This window comes from Mizuhopecten yessoensis, unplaced genomic scaffold (assembly GCF_002113885.1).
Source record: "Mizuhopecten yessoensis strain PY_sf001 unplaced genomic scaffold, ASM211388v2 scaffold11069, whole genome shotgun sequence".
NCBI classification, from domain to species: Eukaryota; Metazoa; Mollusca; class Bivalvia; order Pectinida; family Pectinidae; genus Mizuhopecten; species Mizuhopecten yessoensis.
Window position 1 is genome coordinate 1,962,351 of NW_018408864.1, and position 23,877 is coordinate 1,986,227.

Genomic DNA, 23,877 nt, shown 5'->3' on the forward strand with positions numbered 1-23,877 from the left:
AGAGCCTTACCGTTACAAAAACAAATACTGATATCTCCCCTCCACAACAACAAGTCGGCACCACACCGCTACAACTGGTTGTTTTAGAGCCCTACCTTTACAAAAACAAATACTGCTATCTCCCCCCACAACAACAGGTCGGCACCACACCGCTACAACGGGTTGTTTTAGAGCCCTGCCTTTACAAAAACCAGGTCGGCACCACACCGCTACAGCTGGTTGTTTTAGAGCCCTACCTTTACAAAAACAAATACTGATATCACCCCTCCACAAAAACAGGTCGGCACCACACCGCTACAACTGGTTGTTTTAGAGCCCTGCCTTTACAAAAACAAATACTGATAGCCCCCCACCACAACAACAGGTCGGCACCACATCGCTACAACTGGTTGTTTTAGAGCCTTACCTCTACAAAAACAAATACTGATATCTCCCCTCCACAAGAACAGGTCGGCACCCCACCCCTAAAACTGGTTGTTTTAGCGCCTTACCTTTACAAAAACAAATACTGATATCTCCCCTCCACAAGAACAGGTCGGCACCACACCACTAAAACTGGTTGTTTTAGCGCCTTACCTTTACAAAAACAAATACTATATCTCCCCTCCACAAGAACAGGTCGGCACCACACCGCTACAACTGGTTGTTTTATAGCCCTACCTTTACAAAAACAAATACTGATATCTCCCCACCACAACAACAGGTCTGCACCACACCGCTACAACTGGTTGTTTTAGAGCCTTACCTCTACAAAAACAAATACTGATATCTCCCCTCCACAACAACAGGTCGGCACCACACCGCTACAACTTGTTATTTTGGAGCCTTACCTCTACAAAGACAGCATTAATATCTCCCCACCACAACAACAGGTCGGCACCACATGGCTACAACTTGTTATTTTGGAGCCTTACCTCTACAAAGACAGCATTAATATCTCCCCACAACAAAAACAGGTCGGCACCACACAACTACAACTGGTTGTTTAGAACCTTACCTCTACAAAAAACAGTATTGATATATCCCCACCACAACAACAGGTCGGCACCACACCGCTACAACTCGTTGTTTTATAGCCTTACCTCTACAAATACAGCATTAATATCTCCCCACCACAACAAGAGGTCGGCACCACACAGCTACAACTCCCCATGACTACAAGACGTTGTTGCAATACCTCGCCGACACAACAACAGGTTGTCAACTCAAATCATTTCCATTCATATATTTTGTAAATTCTATGGCTTATATTTAAGATGTATACAATGTTAATGCAGTTTAACACGCACGCAAGGAAACACGCGCACACATACACACGTGCATTCCTGTAATATATATTCAGAACTGTATGGACAGAAAGCGTTGTGTAAATCCGAGTCTGATGAATTGACCGAGATAAATTAGCATGTTGATTCAGTACCTCGTCGCTACATCAGCGATCCTGTTCGGCGCCACTACAGTCTTGTACTCTTACAGTGATTAACGAGCATTGTCTCCAGTAATTAAAATTAGATTAATATCTGCATCGGTAACATTTACATTCCAATGAACATCAAATAAATCGGCAGCTAATCTTATTAAGATCTGATCACCCTTCACTCAGAGGAGTTCCTTCGTGTCTCGTTCGTCTTTAACAGCATATCCGATGTGACATTTATCGAAATGTACTATTAGCGCCGTCTTATTATTATGTTAAAAACATACGTTTTATTCTTCAGTTGAGACGACAGGCAGATATATATGGACTCAAACCCAATCTCTGTGCGTAATCTGTCTGTGCATGTAGCTTAAGACCAGATATCAGGGGAGGGAAATCTCCTTCAACAGCTCTTTGTCTTCTTTTGCTTCCCCAGATCGTCGTGTGTCGTATGCTGAGATATGCTGATCTGCATTCTAGTGTTCATTTTCTAGTTTGTTGTACATGTTTTTTTCAAAGTCCACACTCATGTGGCCTCTGTCATTTCAAAAGGAAAGCGTGCAACATTATTACTCACGGAAGTAAATTGTTATTTAACAAAAGTCAGCAGGGGAGTACAAGAGACGGTAATGGATACAAGCTTTTACTATAAAGATATATCATCGCCCCTATAACTTTCGTAGACCCCTATACTCCTATATTGGGTCAATGGCAAACTACACAAGTTATCAAAATCAATTGCGCTTTTTTCGAACAAAATACCCAAATTTTATTGGTCATGTTTTTTTCTTTTCATACAACAATTAATACAAATCATATAGCCACGCCCACTGGAAATACAGACATCTCAGCGAATAGCAACGCTGGGGACCGATAGTTTGTGACGTGAAATTTACGTGGCATATAACACGGTCATCAACGACATCTTCGACTATTGATAATGAAGCTGATATAACAGTTTTCTCTCTTTGGTAACATCCAATGAATATAAAGAAACTATTTAGACAACTCTCCACTACTTCTCTCACAATATGCAGATGATACCTCTCTCATTTTAGATGGAACGAAACAATCATTAAAAGAATCAATAAAAGAGCTTAATTTATTTGCAAAAAAATCTGGTCTTAAAATAAATAAAAGTAAAACACAAGTTATATGGATAGGCAGTAAAAAGTACAGTGATGAGATATATTATCCTGAATGGAACCTGAAATGGGGAAGTCAAAAATTTATGGTATTAGGTATAGAATTTCATGTAGATTTTCATCAAATCCCTAAATTAAACTATGATAAAAGACTAGTGAAACTTAAGTCAATAATTAAGAATTGGAGTAGACGAATATTAACACCAATAGGAAGAATACAAATAATTAAATCTTTATTAATATCTCAATTTAATCATCTATTTATCTCCTTACCAAATCCAGATGAAAATTTTATTAAAAAATTAAATTCAGAATTTTTTAATTTCCTATGGAAGAGTAAAGTGGATAAAACAAAACGGGAAATAATCATCAAAAGCTATCAGGAAGGGGGTCTTAAAATGATACACATCAAGTCTTTTATTGAAGCCTTGAAACTTACTTGGATACGTAGGTTGCTTACATCAGGGGGTAAATGGCAAGTGTTATTTAAAAAATATGTTAATAAGGACATTTTATTTAATTGTGGTTCAGAATACTTATCGATTATTCAAGGCAATTGTAAAAACCTTTTTTGGAAAGATGTGTTCCAATCATGGAGAAAAATAGCTGATAAAGAAGATTGTATAAGAGAGATGAAAAGTAGATTGAAAATGCCTATTTGGTATAACAAATATTTTACAGTAGGAGCCAAGTGTTTATTTTATAAGCAATGGTTTGAAAAGGGTGTTTTAATTATAAATGACTTATTAAAAGATAATAACTCTGGTATTTTCTATAGTTTTATAGAATTTTCACAAAAATTTGATGTAAAAACTAACTTTCTCACATATCAAGGTATTATTAATACTATAAAAAACTACATGTCCAATGATGATACTTTAAATACTTTGATTAGTTATCCATACATACCCTTAAATTTAGAAATATTTATGAGGCAAAAAAAAGGAACTCAAGATTTTTATAAGTTGTTGTGCCAAAATAGTACCATATCCACTGGGAAAAACAAATGGAATGAATTGTTTGAATTTGATGATGACACATGGAAATTGATATATATGCTTCCATTTACAGTAACTAGAAATTCAAAATTACAATGGCTTCAATACAGAATAAATCAACACATTTTAACAACAAACTCTTATCTAGTTAAAGCAGCTCTTACCGATAGTGCTCTTTGTTTTCAATGTAAGACTGAAATAGAGACAATAATTCACACACTATGGGAATGTGAGAAAGTACAAGACTTTTTACAAAATTTTGAATTCCTTCTTGATGCATTGTTAATCCCATTTGGTTTTAACAAGGAAACCTTCATTTTCGGTTTATTTAATCAAAATAGTATCAGTAGTAGGGTAGATAATACCATAATTTTACTTATAAAACAATATATTTATAAATCGAGATGTTAACAAATGTCATTGTCAGTAGCTGCACTTAAGAACGTTATCAAGGACACATATTTTACTCAGAGATATATTGCTGTTAATAAAAGTGAATTATTTTTGTTGAAATTCAATACTGAATGGAAAAAATGGGAAAGTCTAATTAATATTGCTTAAACCCTGTCTTTGCCAAATTATGAACATATATAAATCGAGTTTTCTTATATAAACATGTACTTCTAAATACTTATATGTAAAATTCCGTGAACCTTCCAACACATCTATATAGCTTCTTTATTTCTCAATATCCCCCCCCCTCGTTTTTTTTTTTTGTTTTTGTTTTTTTCTCTCTCTCTCTCTTAGTCTTACTTTCCCTTCTATACCTCTAGGACCTGCTCTAACCTCTTTTCTATCACTTCTAAACAATGCTTTTATATAACGGACACAATTTAGATGGAATTTAATTATACATAAACATAATTAATTATTAATTATACCTGGAAATATGCAGTTTTATTATAAATGAATATTTAATGAATGAATTGTAATGTGCGAGAGGAATAATGTTTATGTACGATATATTTGCATTGTTATAAATTTGGAAAAAAAATAAAAAAAAAAATACAAAAAAAAATAAAAAATTAGGAAAGAAATTTATCGGAAATCGCTTCTTTAAGAAAGAACACATTAATTTTCTTATGTGTTATGGTCGGTATCAGAATCTCATAGACATTGTGTGATATGAAGGTCGATAGTTTTTAAAATGCTCGTTAGAGTGCCGTGAGTTTTTGTTAACATTACCCGAGTTCTCTATGTGAGGACTTGGCATTACTTGGATTTGACTTCGATTTACATTGCGGTGTCATCGATGAAGCAAAAGACGCCCATTCTTCCGGAACACCTGGTCTTATTTCACTCTAACGTTTTCAAGGATCGCTATGCAAATATGTCCTTTGTTCATATTTTCCCCTCCTCTTAACAATCATAAGTTCAAAGTATGGTTTTGTTGACACTTCGGTATTCTTTTGTTGTGTTCCGTCACGTGACCACACATCTGTCTCTCTTGTGCTTCATTATATGTGCTTATATTTATATAGTTTGTATAGAGTATAGTGTAATTCCGACAAATGAGTCATGGATTTATTAGAACTTAATAACATAGTAAAAACAAATTATAAAAGAAAACACGATTATGACTCATGTCCTACTCAAAAGTTTTATTTCCGAGATTAGACAATGTGAATCTTAGAACACGATATACAACAATCTATAGTTTGAAAATTCAACATTTCGACTTTTTTTAACTTTCTGAAACGAAAATAGAAATAAACCGAGATGTATCCTCCTCTCTCTCTCTTTGTTTGTCGGACTCAGTATGCAGTCTTCGTTAATTGCACAAACCAATTTGCTTTTGAAATCTTGCATACGATAATTGATGGCTACTTTGTTTGATTTACAATAAACCATTTATAATAACCACGTGTTTGAAATTGGCTATTACAGTTGTGGGATCGCACACCGTTACACGATGTGCGGTGTGCGCACGATGTGTGCACGGTGTGTGCACGATGGGCGAACCATAAAAAGCTGGACGATCATTGCTTGCGCCCATCTGTGCGCACGATGGACGGACGTTGTGCGATAACAATCGTGGTTGGTGTAAATTGAGGAATGCCTTAACAATTTATACGGTTTCGTGTTTAAACATATAAACTTGATGTTTACGTATGTTTCTATATTCCAGCAACATCTATAAGCTTATCTTTCTGTCTATACATTCTTTTATTTAGAAATTGTGTTTTCTGTGTTTTTAAACAAACTTAATCGACACATGTAAGATTACAACACAATCCCGAACCTGTACCGTAGTTTTCTCCCGCCTGGGGCAGTTACGTAACTCGTCGGGTAAGGCCGGGTGTGTGAAAATCCAGGTGAAGGGGAGCTATAGGTAAACGAATGCAAATAACAAATACTATTCATTACGGTCAAACGGCATCGCATATCAGCTCTGTGTGTCAGGCACTGATCAGGTAAAACTCCGGACACTCATAAAATTGATATTTACCTGTTCTGTTACCTTGGAGCCAAACCCATTCTTGACAGCCTAACGGTCGCTGTAATACTTCGTAACACGCATTGTAATATTGTATAATCTTGATTGTTGTGATGAGAAATTACAGATATATACACAGTGTACATTATCGCATACAAGCCTTCCGTATTTTTGTCATTCGGTAATTTTGATCTACAAATGATACCAAATCGCACAGTTGTGCGGAAAGAAACGCACAACGGGGCGAACGATTGCTAAATCGCACAGTAGTGCGCACAATGTGTGGACGATGTGCGGACGGTGTGTGAACGATGCATGCACGGTTTGCGCACGCTATTTTTGGTGCGTTGTGCGGTCCCACAACTGTAACTTGATTAGGCGTGAAATCTAACAGACTACATTTTCTGTCCATTTAATCTAAAGAGCCTTCTATACGTACATGTATGGTTTGGAGGGTGGTAAAAGAGAAGTGGCTCGTTTGTGACAGCTCATTATGTAGTGAAAGTATCTCGTATCGATCTAAAACATGAAGTGAGCTAAAATCTGTACATAGTGTTATAATGAACACTGATTTCTGAAACGAACAATTTTAAAAACTTCTTTTAATTATTCTAACTGGAAGCCTATATCATGTCATTATGATGGGGGAATGATTGTACGCCATTACCATGGAAACCGCCCAATAGCACGATGTGTCAAGGAGAAACAGTGTAACCATAACAACAGGCACATGGCCGTTCATTAGGCGCGTGCAGCAGGGCATTAGGCCTACTCCGAGAAGTACAATCTACGGTAGTTGAATGACAACTGCATCATTATTTTGCTATACAAATTAAAGTTTGGTGTGGTAAGAATGTTAAAATGTCATATTTTTGTTGTGTATTTTTTTGCTTTGTATTATCATCATTTCTGACGTTTGGCACCTGTTATAATTAAATAAGAAACGTTGCATAACGCTGTCAGGATCTGACGGTACCACGGCAGTACCTAAACCACGTGCACCAGCGCACAATTGTACTTTGACAAATTGGGTTACTTAAGCCTTTATGATTTCAAGGAGTTTTAGTTCCATAAGCTATAACCACATTTTAGTTGTGTCAGACCGGGTTTAGACGATATAACAATGTAGGTGTATGTATCGTGTTATTAGATCACTGTCTGATAAAAACCTGTGTAGATATGCATAAAAGTACAGAACTTGTCCAGAAACAAAAATAGTCGGTCTTTACCGTTGTTAAAGGAGCAAGGAGCTTTCGATTGGGACGACGTGGTAGAGCCTAAAAAGGTCACCACATTTTATCGAATATACACCCGTATATATATTCTAACACGAGCAATAGTCCGTCGAATAGCAAATCTATCATTTGAAGGTAAAGTGAGGTGCATGCATATCTCTGCATGAAGATCTACAAGAAAAATGCAATTTTGTAATGAAACTGCATATCAAGTCCCAATATTTTGTTGAATGCCGGGGCCTCGATTGCTTATTAATTTGTATGCGGTGCTGATCTGCTAGCATTGTTTAACATTTCAGAGCAGTCAAGTCTTTATGTTCTTATAGGTAACCGCTAAAAATCACCACTACTGAACTATTACATGTGAAGCACCTAAAAAAAGACAAAGAAAGTTTATACAAAAACCACCGAGTCAACAGATTTAACATATTTTGAATCTTTTGTTTACGTGTAATGAAGAGTCATGTATATATTATTTGATAAATAAGTTATTAGTACTGCATCACAAAAAAGGAAATGTATGGTAGAAAAATTAAAAAAATAAGAACATTAATTGTTAGGAAAAAATTCCAGCGTCCACACAACCTCATTACAGTGACACAAGACGAGGAATTTATCCAATAGTGATTAGGCTGCTTTAACTTCGTAACGATTGATGGCAACACATGGATAGTTGTCTTTCATAAAATGCTTAATAGAATTAATGTCCGAGGCTGACGTTTGTGTTACAAGAAGTTTGACTGAAGTATACAATGATGTTATATTCTTCCTTTTCCCTATTATATATATTGTTGAACTTATATGACAAAGTATGACATTTGCATTAACACATCTTTTGTTTGTATTTCCAGATCTCGTAGAAGCGGATACTTTTGTCATATACGTCGGTAAGTTATTCTGACTGCATTAGACCAAAACTCTACAGTGTGGGTGTTACTTTAAACATATCGTTCATATACTGTAATGCTAGGATGCAATACCACTCCCGTCCTCATATAACTCTGGCTATTGTGAAGACACACCAGAAAAACAAACAAAGCAATACCACTCTGATCGTCGTTCAATAACACTAATTTTCACCTCTATCTACAGGTAAATCCAACATTATAATGTCAACACTAACAGAACCTATGTAGCATTGTTTTGCCCTAAGCAGTTGAACATATATTTGGTGTTTTAAATATGTGTCGTCGACCTTTTTTTCTGGAATTAGGAAAAAAATAACAAACAAAAAACGAACATCATGAAAGCATTTATATTCTTTCAAGATTTAAAGACACAATCAATTTTTCATAAGAATATTCAGACTATATCTGGAAAAATGCATGAAAAGATCAATATTTCAGAATTCTATGTTTTCGCTATTGACAAAAGCTGTAAGGAACGACAACTTTTGGTAGAGATTGATTGCGATGGTGTGCTGTACTGGGGAAGATGTCTGATGGTCACCTCCAAACCCACACTGATCCTCAGAATATCAAATCGTTCTGACCAGGGCGTTAGTGATGCATTTTCATTTCCACAGTGCATATTGAAAAAATAAATATACAGGCCACAACTGTTTCAGTGGAAACATCATATTGATTGCATGCTCCCTAATTAAAGTCGTCTGATTTTTGCAGACAAGCCCACATTATGCGCCTCATCTACGATTTGCCCGTATGATGCGTTGATTATAGTTTGTATTGCTCTTAAAGCATAGGTTTTCCAATTGCTTATATCAGTTATAGATACAATCTCGTGTGGATCAAGTATACTTGTAGTGTGTCGATCACTCGGAAGCTCATGGTATACGGAACTATTAAAGTTGTTTGATTAAACCCTAATTGGACCAACACTCGTAGATATCAAGTTGACACCTATTCCCGCCATAGTGATTACGTAATGGCATTCAGACGTATATATCACTATATCTGTCTACTACCGATAGTTAAAAAAAGGTTCCCAAACGTTAAAACCAATACATGATATAACAACGATATTATCACAATAAAAACAACCATCGACGAAATTAATGAAGTAAGCTTATCAAAATGTACACACTCGTCTGTGAAATAACTGAAGTATAACCAGAAACCATAATCAATGTATGAGACGCATGTCGGTACGACCGCGCTACAAACATTTTTCAGTTAAAATTAAACAGCAATTATTATTATGAATAGTTTCAAGGTATTAAAGGAACATAATTTCGCCAGATAACTCGACATTCTTTCTTTATGCTACACCGTTGAGAATGTCTTAACCAGGCAGCAATGATCAGTTATTCGGTTGTCTGACTATCCATTTGCAATAGACCTAAAGTTTATCGTCCCAAATATCTAGACATCGCAGAACCTTTATCAGGGAACGAAGGTGGCCGAACTATTTTGTCGTTACTCAACACTTAACACTAAAACAATCTGTGTGTGGTGTTCAGTACTTCCCTATAGTGGACGATAGCCTCCTCTTGTTGTTCAGCAGAATCAACCAATCCTGCTTCATAGGAGTGAGCCCCCCCCCCCCCCCCCCCCCCCCCCCCCCCCCCCCCNCCCATGCACCTCGCCTTCATCCAGGGCAGATGAAATGTGTGACAAAATCGATGACGTTACATCGCATAAAGTGATGACACGACGATGACGGTTTCAGGCAATAGCGTGCGTGAGCTCTCTTTCTCTATGTAGAAAAAGGCAGATTTATCTTTTCCCTAGTAACAGCGTGAGCTCTCTTTCTCTATGTAGGTAAAGGCAGATTTATCTTTTCCCTAGTAACAGCGTGAGCTCTCTTTCTGTATGTAGGTAAAGGCAGATTTATCTTTTCCCTAGTAACAGCGGCAAAATACTGATGAAGTGTGGGAGAAAATTGCACCAATCAATCATGTTGAAATGTTCTAAATCAACATCATCAATTGGCATTGTTCTCATTTGCATTACACAAATGCTTTTAGTTGTTTAATATAAATCAATGAAAATATCAAAATTAATTGCACCTATACGTCAGTTGAAGAAGAATAAACCACTTATATTTTATTGTTATTCCCAATTCAACAGAAAAAGAAAAGACTAAATGGCAATGACAGATGGGCACACCGATTAGCTATAAATCTCCTCATGCTTTCATATACTTCTTACAGACATAATTTATAGATATGCAAACACATTTATCTTTCGGGCTGTTTAATAACACAATCGCATACCACAAGCAATCCTATCATCTCGTTATTGAATGTTCAGTGCTAACTTGGCTGTACATCTGCTGCTGCAGGCTGTGTCGGCTGTCGCTCTTTAGAACACTGATACACGATACCGATACACGTAATCGGTAGGAATCACGACATGTAAATGGACCGTATAATCGTTCTATTGTGTTTTACTTCCAATTGTTTCGCCTTCTCACGAAAAACAGAATGATATAAACAGATATAAATTTAAAGTGGTTTCTTTTCAATGTTTGGAAAGCTTTTAAATATGATTGAAAACAACAGCCGCCAAAATGGTTGGTTATAAATACACAAACAGATTATCGTTCTCTGAAAAAAAGTAAAACTCTAATCCAGAGTACACATTGAACTTTAATCTTTCAAACGGGAATACATTTTTGAGTAATCATTTATTCCTGTAAGGACGAAAAAAGGTTGCATGGTGTAAATGGTATTCGAGACATGTTCCGTAACTTTGTATAGGTGTATTTGGAACACGGGTGATTCGTACTTATCTTCTTTTTCGTTTTTGATTTGTTGGCCTCTAGCATCGTCGACGAGTCCGAGAAGGGCGTAATAACTGTTAAATGCAATGTAATTCATTATTTGACAAACTGTATTTATATTTATCATTTTTAAAAGATGTAATCGCCTGTATGTGTGTTACGGTCTGGTACAGTGGGTATATGTTTCGTTACACAACAGGTCTATGGAATGTACATGTAACAAATAATACATTTAGTTTTTCTAGTTCTATTTCTGTGTTCTTTTAACCCAGACAAAGGCAATACAAAAACCTTCTACGAATAATAATTTAACAAACACTATAAATCCCTGTGTCGTCTTTGGCATGTAGCATGCAAAACAATATGGTGATATGGATATACGTGTACACCATAATAGGACCATACAAAAGCAAAGAGAACGGGGAAATCATTTCTAGGGAAATGAATGCCATATTTCATTATAGGTTCGTACGGGAACCCCGTCATAGCGAATTATATGAAGGCGTACCATTATTAGGGCGTTCTTGATGGATCGCATGGCTACCTTGCTGTGACGTTCGCCTAAATCCGATCATTTATATCCTCTCTGAATCCGTAATTTACTTTTCTTGAAAGTAATATAATATTATAAATGTCGTTAAATATTGACTTTAATAATGCGCTGTCAGCCCGGTTCTTCCTTCAGATATTTTATTTGAAAACCGTCTGTGGTTCGTCTCCCAGGCTTATACCCCTACACATATCAAGTGTTCTGATCAAAGATGGCATTACCGTCACATACAACTCTTTAATGTTTCCCTAATTCTACTGGCCAATCAATACAGTGCATATATATATTAATTGTATATAATTTGCTTAAAGGTACACAATATACCAATATATCAGAAATGTCTTACGTGTATGAGTTGCCACTTTCAAATGGCGTGTTAGTGCCCAAAAGAGGCATACGCCATGGAAGAATTTTAACTGAAGGAGGTGTTAAGATATATTTTCTATTCTGTTTCAGATATGGCTGAGTGCACCACCAATCCTTGTGAAAATGGCGGCAGATGTGAGGAGATTGCAGGCAGTCACGTTTGTCACTGCATAGACGGATACTACGGTGTTTCTTGCACAGACCGTAGGTTTAATTATGACGTCATTATGACGTTAATTCAGACTTGTTAGGTAGGATAGAAGTAACATCTGCTGATATATCCTCTCTAGGCTACCAGTTACGTTTTAGTCGTCAATTTAGTATGAGAGTTACATCTGAAACCTTATTTTAGGACATCTGTTAATGGTATGCATTGTCGTAACAAATACGCAATGAAGATCTGTCTCCAGAGTTAAGGTATAGTGTAAATCCATATCTCTGTCAAACGGTGAAATGACTTAAAATTAGTGATACATATATCACTAATGATTAGATAATGAGAAACAATGACTCGTTGACAATATCTTAAACATAAAGCTTATTCGGGTTTCACATTGCAAGTATATACATCTTATTAGCGTCATGAGCGAAAATACGTTAGGGAATAAAGTAGAAAATTATAATGTTAATTAAAAAGTTCCAGGTAAGCCATACTACCAGTCGTTATTTTAAATCATATCGATGAATAATTTGAGGACCTTTTTTAAAAACTGCCAGGCATTGTAATTCCAATGCTCCTGGTAGTAACAGAGAACTGATTCCAAAGTCAACCAGTCTGCATGCGTAAAAACAGAAATTCTTTTTTTTCATAAAAAAAACTTTCAGTTTGTTATTAATAACATATCTTGGTATTAATGTTGCATGACTTGTAGTCTAAAAGTTAACTCAACCAATATAACAAAACTGCATGCTTGGTTAATAGAACTCTTCAGGATTACCTCCCTATAATCACATCCTGTCGATTCTGACAGTTCTGAGATGCAATACTCAGTAGACAAAACAAAAGTTTATGACGAAGGAATATAATTTAGTATCAGTATGTGAACAAATGGTGTGAACAAATGATGTCGTTGTGCTCTTTTGATTTTGTATAATGTTTAAAGCGTCACACCGGACTCTGTTGTAGTACTTTAAAAGCAGAAAAAAATTGTTGGGAAATAAGGCTCTTTCGAAATAACGTCGTCACCAACACAAACCTTTCCGTTGATTATCGACTAAATTTATATTTAATGTCTAACGAATACGAGGATTGTCTTACTGTCATTTTTTTATTTTCTCTTCATTTGAGAAATTCTAGTTTCACTACGAATGGAACCAATTGTTCAATGTTTGTTTAAGAGGAGGTGATTCTGTTGTTCGCCAGTTCGGTTGTTACCAGCATGCGCTACGGTATTGGTACTAACGCTTCAGATTTTTTTTATCAAACATGTTGCATATTTTGGATACAGTATGAAAGCATGATTTATTATGACATAGATCTACTATCCACAATGTAGCACCTTATATTAGTTGTCATCACAACACAGTTCAATATGTTGGTTATTGGTCAACAGGTTAAGTGTCTGGATTTTAAATACATTGAGGTTTTCAGACACACATATATCATGCGATTCATGGTCCAGGTCATAGGTGGCTTCAGACGAATAGATCGACAAAGCTGGCAATGGAAAACGACAACACAATTATTTTGTTCAGGGAAGTGTGTATAATTGTTTTTCAATAAACATGAGATTGGTTTAATTCTGGGCCATCAATGACTTAATATTTAAAAGATGAATTAAGAATAGAGGTAACTGCTTAACTTCAAATCTTCGTTTCAATCTAACATGTTATTTACCGTTTCCATTTATCTTTATTCATCCAAAGGCCATTTTGAAAGTGTATCCACAGTGCATTTGAGTTAAAGGGGTTTTCAGTTACTCAAATTGAAATGTTTAAATGAACTTAATGCAGCACTACCGTTGATTAACAAGCCTCTGGTGTATTTTAATCACCAACAGTCAAGTATCTGTGGTAATAACAACATTGTTATGAGATTTCCAACCTCGACTGAATTGTCTTTGGTAGACCGCTGATTGGAACCATGCTTCATTGTCCACCTACACATTCACTTTGTCGATGTGATTTTTACGATCATGGCCGCTTGAGGTATTGAAAAGATGTTTCCCTTTCAGACAATGGTTTCTTCGTGCGCTGGTCAGTCACCTGCCTGGCATCACGTTAATGAATATTCTGTCATGTTTTAATTTGAATTATTGTGTAAGCAATGGACGTGCAGTTGTGTCAGTTTAAACTATTTCTCTATTATTCTTGAGAAGCCTCGATTCCATTAATTCTCAGATCTGATCCCTTTGCAGGGCTAGGTGGTTGGTCCAATTGGTCTAATTGGACAGACTGCACGTTAACGTGTGGGGGAGGAGTTTTAAACAGAACGAGGCTTTGTGACAACCCGCCAGCACAGGGTTCGGGTACTTGCTCCGGAAACTCATCTGCAATAGAAATCTGCAATGCACAAAACTGTCCAAGTAAGTTTTTGCTAGCACCCGTTATTGATATAAGTAGTCAAACACCACACTGCAGCATACATGTAAGAGGACGTTTGATTGTATGCAAAGACATTTAATTTAAAGAAATTTCATTTTATGAAATGGATCTATTAGGTGATAATATGTAGTCTTGAAATATATGTGCAATTCCTAAAGCATAAAATAGTTTTAAGTAAAAGATATAGAAGTCAGTAACAGTTTGTCTTGTTGAATACATTATGTACAAAATAGATCTAAAGACGTTCAAATATATACTCTTATTATCTTTACTATTCTTTCATTAGTCGACGGTCAGTGGTCAACTTGGACGGACTGGTCAAACTGTACTGCAGAATGTGCAGGAGGTTTACGTAACAGGTCACGTGTCTGTGATAGCCCATCCCCTCAATATGGCGGTGCTAGTTGTCCCGGAAACGACACGGAGAATGAATCTTGCAATAATCAACATTGTCCAAGTAAGTCATATGGATATCCGCTCATCAAAGTATGATTTCTGTGTATATGACAATCGATCTTTACAAATGATGAGGCCATTTTAAAATTCTGTTTCGCTTAGCTGTCATAACTCGGATAATGATACAGTCCCTCACATGTTTACAATATTGCTAAGAAAAATGTCTTTTGGCAATACCGCGGAAATGGAAGTGCAAGAAAGATAAGATAGAAGCCCCTAGTGTTTCCATTGTAACAGCAGATCAAAACGATTTCTTGCGTAAAGACAACGGAAAGACTCAGGCGAAAACCCAAACATTGCCGAGAGCCGCCTTTTAATACCATCAATTGAAAATTGGTCAATTTTAGGAATAATTGCTAACATTGACCGATACAAAAACAGAAATAAACGAATGAACAAAGGTTTAAAACGGGTAAGAACTCTGCAATTATTTCAACTTTCGACTGCATAAGTATGCAATGTGCGTGCGACAACACATTTTCACGTATTGTTCATTTTACCGAGACTTAACGTGTCATGACAGTAACTCCGCTGAATTATTTTGTCTAATTTCATATAATAACTGAAGTGTAGTTCCATTGGGATTGTGCATCTGTCATTTGAGTCTTTATGCTTTGGTGGTCCATAAAATTATATATGCGATTCCAAGAGAATGGCATGGAGGAGTCATTTCCTTCACATTACATCCCTCACAAATTTATGCGTATACGTCCACGGGGATATGTGAACACTAATTAACACACGGTTATGCTAAATGAATTTAGTCAGAAAATTTACTATACACCAAAATGTAGGTTAATACTTAATATTGACAATTTGCGTTAATTGAATATGTCATCGCATTTCTAAACCAGCTGTCATGTGATTGGTTACTAAATAATCAGAACAGCAATTAGACCAATGTATTATTTTGCTCATTTAAATTTGAAAGAGGATGCATGTTCAACGCAAAAGCTAGCAGGACATCAGTGATCAAATCTCGATTAAAGATGAACTCTGCTGTTTAAATTATTTAGCAATGGAATGAAAAAAATTATAACTTTATTTTTGAGACAACCTTGATCTCCCTCATAGTCCTCATTTATGTTCCTTATACAATTCAATTTCAGTTTTATTACATTCATGTACTTATTTTGGTTTAATTTTGTTTCGTTTTTTTCTGTATTACTGGTCTCTGGGGTAGATGGATTGTATCCCCGTTACGACCAGTGGGTTGGCGCTAAAGGTTATTTGTCTATTTCGGCTCATTGTAGAATAGTTGTTTTATTTCTCGTTTACCAACGCCCTCGTTTGTAAGGCCTCTTGTTAACTTTAGTAAATATACATACATGAATGATCGGCCAGACTGTATTATCGTTATAGCGTTTTGTACAGGCGACCTTGAACGTGTTAAAAGGGTAGAAGAGAAAACAGATACACGTACATGGCTGCTTCCGATTCATTTTAGTCGTCTTAATGTCCCACGCACTCAGGTGGATCATTCCGAACATGTTGCCCTTCCTTTTCATCCTCCAAACAAGCAGCAGATACCTTTGAAACCATAATCGTGTAGTGTTAGAACTTGTGATGACATCGACTGGCCGGAAACCTGCATTAGACCAGGATGTATGAGAGTGACAAGACATATTTGTACGGGCTGGGCGCAATAACTTCTTTAATTAGCCAGCAGACCTTTCAGACGAAAACTACATGTATCTGTCTGTTGTGATTTCCGCTACGCGTTAATAGCTTTTAAGTCCTACAGATTGGCGGAGACAAACTCAGGGCATGGCATCTATATGACATAAACGTGATTTAATTTGATTTCTGGCTATTCATGTTTTAGGTCTAAGCAAACACTTTTTTCCAGTAAATTTTACCTGTGTCCACTATGTAATATTACCATTATACATTTTTTTATACGTATAAACAGTCGAATCATATTTCAAACTTAAAAATATTCCATTCTCTCGATTTGGATTGTTATTGTTACGAATGTCGTGTTCGGAATGATTTTTTTTATATTTGTATTATATATTGTTGATATTTTCCAAATTCCCCGTTAAATTTTCTCAGCTTGTCTTAACTGAGCATTAAAGAACGAATCGGTCGGTTAAAGATGACGTGTTACTTTTTGATACGATTATGTGTTTCCTGCATTATGTCATTTTCCTTTCGTTAACATAATGTTTGGTTATTTCTCAGTGTTGTATCATAGAGATTAAAAACGAAACTAATAAAATCTTTCATAATTTTATAATAAGGAAATGATAGGATAACTTTGCTTCGTGCTGTGGATCCTATAAGTTAGGTTAATGGGTTGCCGTACATCAATATGTTCCTATAATATCACGTCTGAAACTAAATGCCAAAAAGAAGGTAAAGATGATTGACCGACATATGCATGTTGTAATACAAAACATAAATTAGACATCAAGAAGGCAACATAATTTGACTGTGTCTGAATACCCATCAGTTAAGTGTGAAGTGATAGATCGACCAAACATATGCTAACAGCCCGATAATTTTGTTACGTTGGAAATCGAGCTGAATCTTTACTCCTTCACTCCTTTTATGCTCAAACAACGTATGATGTTCACAAAATGACAAAACATGAGAACCTTGACTTCCATTACTTTCATAACAAACACCCAATCTGTGTACAGATTTAGTTATTAACCAGAGTTTGCAGGATAAACGTTTTAAGTAGCTTGCTCTTTATATTTCTTTCCTACCAACTAGTGCAAGCTAACGTGGTTTTGCAATGACACTGTTATGACATATAGTAGGATGTACAGGCCAAGATTATTGGAAGGTTTCTGAATTTAATGTCCATATATATCTTATGGCGCAGTCAGTACGTCAATTTAACTAGAAAGGAATAATTGGATAACCCAGTCTACCTGCTGTACTCTATCATAAACAGCGAATCCCTCTAAAAAAAAATGTATAATTCAATTATGTGTTCTACGTCATTGCATCGGTTCAGTTGTACCGTATATATTCAAAAAAGTCTTGCATACGAATAAGAGCTTGTGACGTTTTTAAAAGATTGACGAAACACAAACAGATGATTACACCTTTAGAACTTAGTAATCGATACACTCAGCCAAAACATCATTACACTGTGTCGTCCTTCTAAAACTCGTCGAGGAGGCCACAGGCAAAATAAGTTGGAATTCGAAAATGATCTAAACTACTGTTGAATCAGAATCGCAGGTGCATAAAAACCGCTTAATTTGTGAATTTCAAAATATTAGAACTTGCAAATTCAATTTAATTAGTAAAGTGTGTTGACTATAAACCATGCCATTACTCAAAAGAGATTGTTGTGGCAATAGAAATTACGGCAAAGATGGACTTATCATTTATACCTTTATTTGATAAAGCTGCACAACTCCTTTGTGCAAAACAGGCTCTGGTACGTATCTTTATCGATTGGTCACTTTGTTCCGTGGAAGTACCGGTGACACATCCAGTGTATCATTTTCTCGTTTTGTTACATGAAATCATGATTTATAACGTAGTGTAATGACAAGAATGATATAACGTTAACAATTTATTTTTGAAAAGTTTAAAAATATTTTTTCATAATCTGAAACCCCATTTTATGAACCCTCATAGTAATTCTTTTCATAAAAATGTCAGTATTTGTATTTCTAAACTGATCGTTCCTTGGAGACGGTCGTTGCGGAATTCCTTCTTCGATCGTCTCTAAAACCATTTAAACTCACAGCTGACAGAATGTGTTTAAAATGCCGCAGAATGCATTTTTGGCAAACAATTTAACATGTTGCTCTACTTTACCGCAAACGATAAATGAATATTGCATCAGTATTAAATTCTGACTCCTGAACGATTAATTGATTAATTTGAAAAACGTCAACAGGCTACTGTCACGTACTCAAAGGCACTTATAGTTAAAGGCTGTCACTATACCTTAAAGTATAAAAATGATAAATTCCACATCAAATTGAATTTATTCGAAAAAAAACAATAAAGCATAACAATTCGTTAATGACACGTAAATGCTAATGTCTTGAAATATGACTTTGAATTGAGTCTATTTGGCTCAGCAACATAGGACCAAACAGCATGAATATGTAACCTAGGCCTGGTAACAATACCAAGATGCAAGGATATGTTACGGAGTAACATTGCATGTCAAATGTATAAGATTGACATTATTATACATGGGTTTACGTAACAGTAAAACAAACTTCCGAAAAGGTTTATTTGACGATACCTTTTATAAAGTGTCAGAAATATAAATAGATATTTGAAAGTAAAATAGCAGTTATATGATGCTAGTTTGGATTCGGTTTTGGGTTTTACGTCAAACAGTCCTTACTTCCTTCTGTTTAAAGCTGAATTTCAGAAAGAAACGATTTTAAGGATTTTGGTTTGTTTCGGTCGGTGAGAGAACCGACAATCCTCCTCTGCTCCCAATACGAAGACAATAAGGAGGAATCGCCATAAAAGGCGTTCGAAAACGAACAAGAAGTTGTAAAGGAGAGAGAGATCTAGTATCGAAAATGGTGCAGGAAATTTGTTTTGGACGTGTTAATGTCCCCAAGTAAGGCGAATAAATAAATTCCAACTCTGCATGGGCATTCCACATTGATCGCCTTTAAAAAATCATGCAGTGGGTAACAGCAGGTATATTCTTATATAAATCCCCTACCTAAGTGAATCGTTTGTTATCTTTTCGAATTGAGTTTAAGTGTTGACGATATGTTTTATGTTCTGTTTTAACTGTGTAAAGAATAGGACGTGTATATTATCATCGAATATATTCGTATTACTAACCTTTTTATTCCCTCAATGATTTCTATTATTATCTGTAAATCTAGTTGACGGAGCTTGGTCCGGCTGGGGGAACTGGAGCACCTGTTCTGTGTCGTGTATGGGCGGCCTGCAGACACGAAACCGGTCGTGTAACGACCCTGTACCCCAACACGGCGGAGAGAATTGTCCAGGAGACGAGTACGATACCAGTAGCTGCAATGCCAATACAACGTGTCCTCCAGGTTAGAACGTGCCTTTACTTGACAAAACACAAATACGACCTGTCCAATAGGCTGGTTAGGGCATACCTTTACTTGATAATACAACCTGTCCACCTGTAATGGCGTAGCTTTATTTAACACAACTTTAATAAAAACCTGTCAAGCAGGTAAGGGCGTTTATTTACTTAACACAACACAAATACGACCTGTCAAGCAGGTAGGGTCGAACCTTTACTTGACAATACAATATTTCCAGCAGATAAGGGTGTACCTTTACCTAATACAACACCAATAAAACCTGTCAACAAAGTCGGAAAGGTCCTTAGTTTACTTAGCACACCTTCCAGACAACCGATCCACCAGGAACATTCAGGTGCATACTACCTAATACAGTCTTAATATGTACCCCATGTGTTACGGATCCTGGCCATTCTACAGCCAGGTGTAGAGTTGCAATATCCTCCATATACATTAAAGGTTTTTTTGTTTATCTTACAACTTAACCAGTATTATTGTAGAAATTGTCACTGACAAAGTGAATGTAAAAACAAATACTATATCTTGAAAACTAACTCATAGAATTTGGTATACCAAACGCATAATTGAAAACAAAAGCAAGACATTTATCTTATATTTTTCTTTTCATTCAGTTAAGCATTGTCTGTTGCCGACATTATTTGATAGTATGTATCTTTCGCAGAATAATTTAACAAGAAATTTTGTCGCATATTACATTCAACCGACATCAATTATAAGAGTGTCAGCCAAATTTAATGAGCACATGCCGTTCTTACATCTCCTTTGTCCGTGAAGCACGGAGGGGTTTTCCTCATCAAACTATTGTACTGCTTCCCCCTGATTGATTGATTTGCTCTTTGATGTTTATCCCTGCCGTTCGGACGAAGTATTTTTCCCTTATTGTTCCGTCATTTGTCATGTATGTTCCTGGTTAGTTCAATTTACTTTTGTTATTGCCAAGGCTGTAACTACTGTTTTTGTTTTAGTTGACGGTGGATACGGGGAATGGACAGCCTGGGGACAATGTTCAGCCAGCTGTGAAGGCGGGAACTACACACGCACACGGGCATGCGATAACCCACTTCCAGAATGGGGCGGAATTAATTGTACTGGAACATTTTACGAAATTGACACGTGCAATGAAAACAATTGTCCAAGTAAGCTAAATCTGACTATTCTTTACCCAAATACTTTACGTGTACGTTATGTACTTTGTATAATATAGTATTGTATAGTACAGTCATTTGAAATCATCACCACCACTGTATCCCCTCTACACACGGAGTTTTATAAACCGTTATAGTATTGTCAATTATAAAATAACGCGTTCCTTGGCATAAGATGCAAGTCGAAGACTTGACAAAGTTTCAAAATTATTCACATGTAACAGTTTTGAATAAAAAAAGACATAAGAAAATAAGCTCTTGCCAATCAACAAAATAAGGAATTCTCAATATAAAGTACCAAGAAATACTTAGCGGAATTGCCAATACGCATAAATAAATCATTTAGAAGAATGCAATTATATAATCCATTTCTGCCCGACCCAAGCATCATGTGCCACAAACTAGAAACAACCCGGCATATCAACAAACATCAATTTGAGGAAACGTTACTCCTATTGCAAGTTTCAGAGTATGGGTATTAGTGTTTTGAAAAGCTACTTGGAGTAAACATGTTACGCAATATTATCTTGACTCTGAACTCTTGAAAACAGATTTAAACAACACTGTAGGATGTTCGTTTCACATTTCGGTCATACTCTAGAACTTAAAATAGTCGAGGCTATTTCAACTGATAGCCATTACAGATAATACTTTTTAGCACGTGATCATGAAGGGGTGTCGGCGTTCGGTGTTGCCGTGGTGGTTTTTCAAGCGACTGAATGTGTGTTTAAATCTATACATAGAATTAAGCTATATTATATAATAGTATATGGTTTTGTATCCTCTGCTGTCCAACCATAGGTATGTGACTTTTTACTTGAAGTGTATTCTAACACGTTGTTGTGTTGTCGTTGCTTCGTAGACCGCTAATATCTAATTTTAACTTCATTTCATATTGTTTATCTAATTTATGTTGTTGTTTCCTTTTATTTGCAACACTGGTTGACTCTGGAATATTTGCCGTAATTATTGTGGTTTCCTTATATGATACAGATCATCAACATTGATATCGAAAAGACTATGAGGACGAGTAACAGTTTGTAAAGAAACTATAAAGTATACTTCCTTCGAATCAAACGGACTGTTTTTCCTCAGATTATTTCGTAATACAATTACCAACTCAATAAAGATAAATCCGCAAAATATAAACACTGATTTCCTATTCAACCCAAAATCACTTGTATCAAATATTTCAACTGGGACAGGAACCAATGATTACAAATCACCAATTACTAGTCAGAGATTAGAAGCTAAATTATTGGCAATACAGATATAACTAAAACTGACGGTGCGGAATATTGTAACCATTTAAAATTGTTGGTGACCAATCGGTTGCTACAGAAAGAACATGTATTATTCCTGCGCAGTACAAAATCTTATCAGTTGAAGACATTAAAAACTCTATATTATAACAGTGAATGATAATTAATTCTTAGAAACACGTAGTTTTTAATTAAGGAAGATTTCCCTGTCTTACAAAACAAACTGTTATCCTGTAGCCCACGACTTGATGAGCTGTTGATCACCGCTCTGCTTCTCAAGTTAGATTTATCGTTAACAATACTGTTACGACTTGAAGTGCAAATCTTACCACATCATTTTGGTTGCGATTTTCAGTTGAAATTGTAATCCCCCACCGTAATGTTACCGAGACACGAAATAGGCCTAATCGATTTTTCAAATGAACTTCTCATCGGTACAGTGATAATATAATAACATAAAGAATTGTTTTTAATATAACAATCGTATCAAAGTAAAGCAAAAATAAAAATATATATAAAAAAAAAACAAGTTCGAGAGCATACCGTTCCAGATTTTAAAAAATCAACAATTTCATTTATTTAACTTATTCCCAACATCAATTTTCCAAAACTCAAAATACCATGGGGTGATATCAACAGTGCAGTATACTAAACAGGATCGTTTAGCCAATCAATTTTACAAAACTCAAAATACCATGGGGTGAGATCAGCAGTGCAGTATACTTAACATGATCGTTTAGCATTTCAAAGTATTTACCAAAGGTTGCGACGGGAAAGGGAAAATATAACTAAACAAGAATTGTTTTTAGATTGAATTTAAAATATTGATAAGCGTTTGCGTATAAGTACATATCTATAAATCGTGTTTATGATATTGAGTATTTGAAAACTAGTTGTGCAACACTGCAATAATAGAATGGCATATAAATCGTGGTATGATTAAAAAAGACAATCACACAATCAACAAAACATATTGTAAAGGTCTTCTTTGTCATAAATAATGTATAACTATTTTTGTACAGTTGATGGAAACTGGGGAAACTGGTCTGAATATTCAGACTGCACCGACTTAAGTAAGGCACAACAGAAATGCGGAGACGGTCAACGGCTGCGGACGCGAGATTGTGACAACCCCAATCCAGAATATGGTGGCGTATACTGTCCCGGTAGCGCCAGCGATTCATTGCCGTGCTCAGTCAACTGTAAGTATATTATCAATAATTTATGTCCAAATTATACTTTCACTTTTGTTGGATATTAGTTTATCAATAATATCTGTTAGGATATATCAGATATATCAATGGTAGATTAATTAGTACAGAGATACGAAAAAGTAAATGAGATAATGTACAAGGCGCTGAAAAGGGGAACGACATTGGCAATGGCTAAGGTAGGTCAGATGTTGTTTCATTGTGTCCCCAAAATTGTGATTTCTAAAACATATCTTATGCACCTAAATGTGTATACAGTTTTAGCATTGCAAATCTATTAAAATACTGAATGCTAATATTTATGGTTCGTGTGTATCTATAACACTACACCGTACGCATTGATTAAACAAAAGGATCGACACTGTTTAACGATTGACTTACAAATGTTTGTGATTAAGCA

The 23,877-nt window shown here is 35.8% G+C and overlaps 1 protein-coding gene across 4 annotated transcripts in view; it reads left to right on the top strand.

Annotated features, from left to right (window-relative positions):
- LOC110465278 overlaps window positions 1-23,877 on the top strand; it is a 205,840-nt gene that overhangs the window by 175,494 nt on the left and 6,469 nt on the right. For 3 of the 4 annotated variants that reach the window (XM_021520986.1, XM_021520987.1, XM_021520988.1), the window contains 7 exons: window positions 8,084-8,119; window positions 11,923-12,036; window positions 14,190-14,357; window positions 14,663-14,833; window positions 19,665-19,841; window positions 20,825-20,995; window positions 23,289-23,468. In XM_021520986.1, the coding sequence (XP_021376661.1) occupies window positions 8,084-8,119; window positions 11,923-12,036; window positions 14,190-14,357; window positions 14,663-14,833; window positions 19,665-19,841; window positions 20,825-20,995; window positions 23,289-23,468 (1,017 nt within the window). The remainder of the gene's footprint in view (window positions 1-8,083; window positions 8,120-11,922; window positions 12,037-14,189; window positions 14,358-14,662; window positions 14,834-19,664; window positions 19,842-20,824; window positions 20,996-23,288; window positions 23,469-23,877) is intronic. The other variant, XM_021520989.1, reaches the window with a different exon arrangement.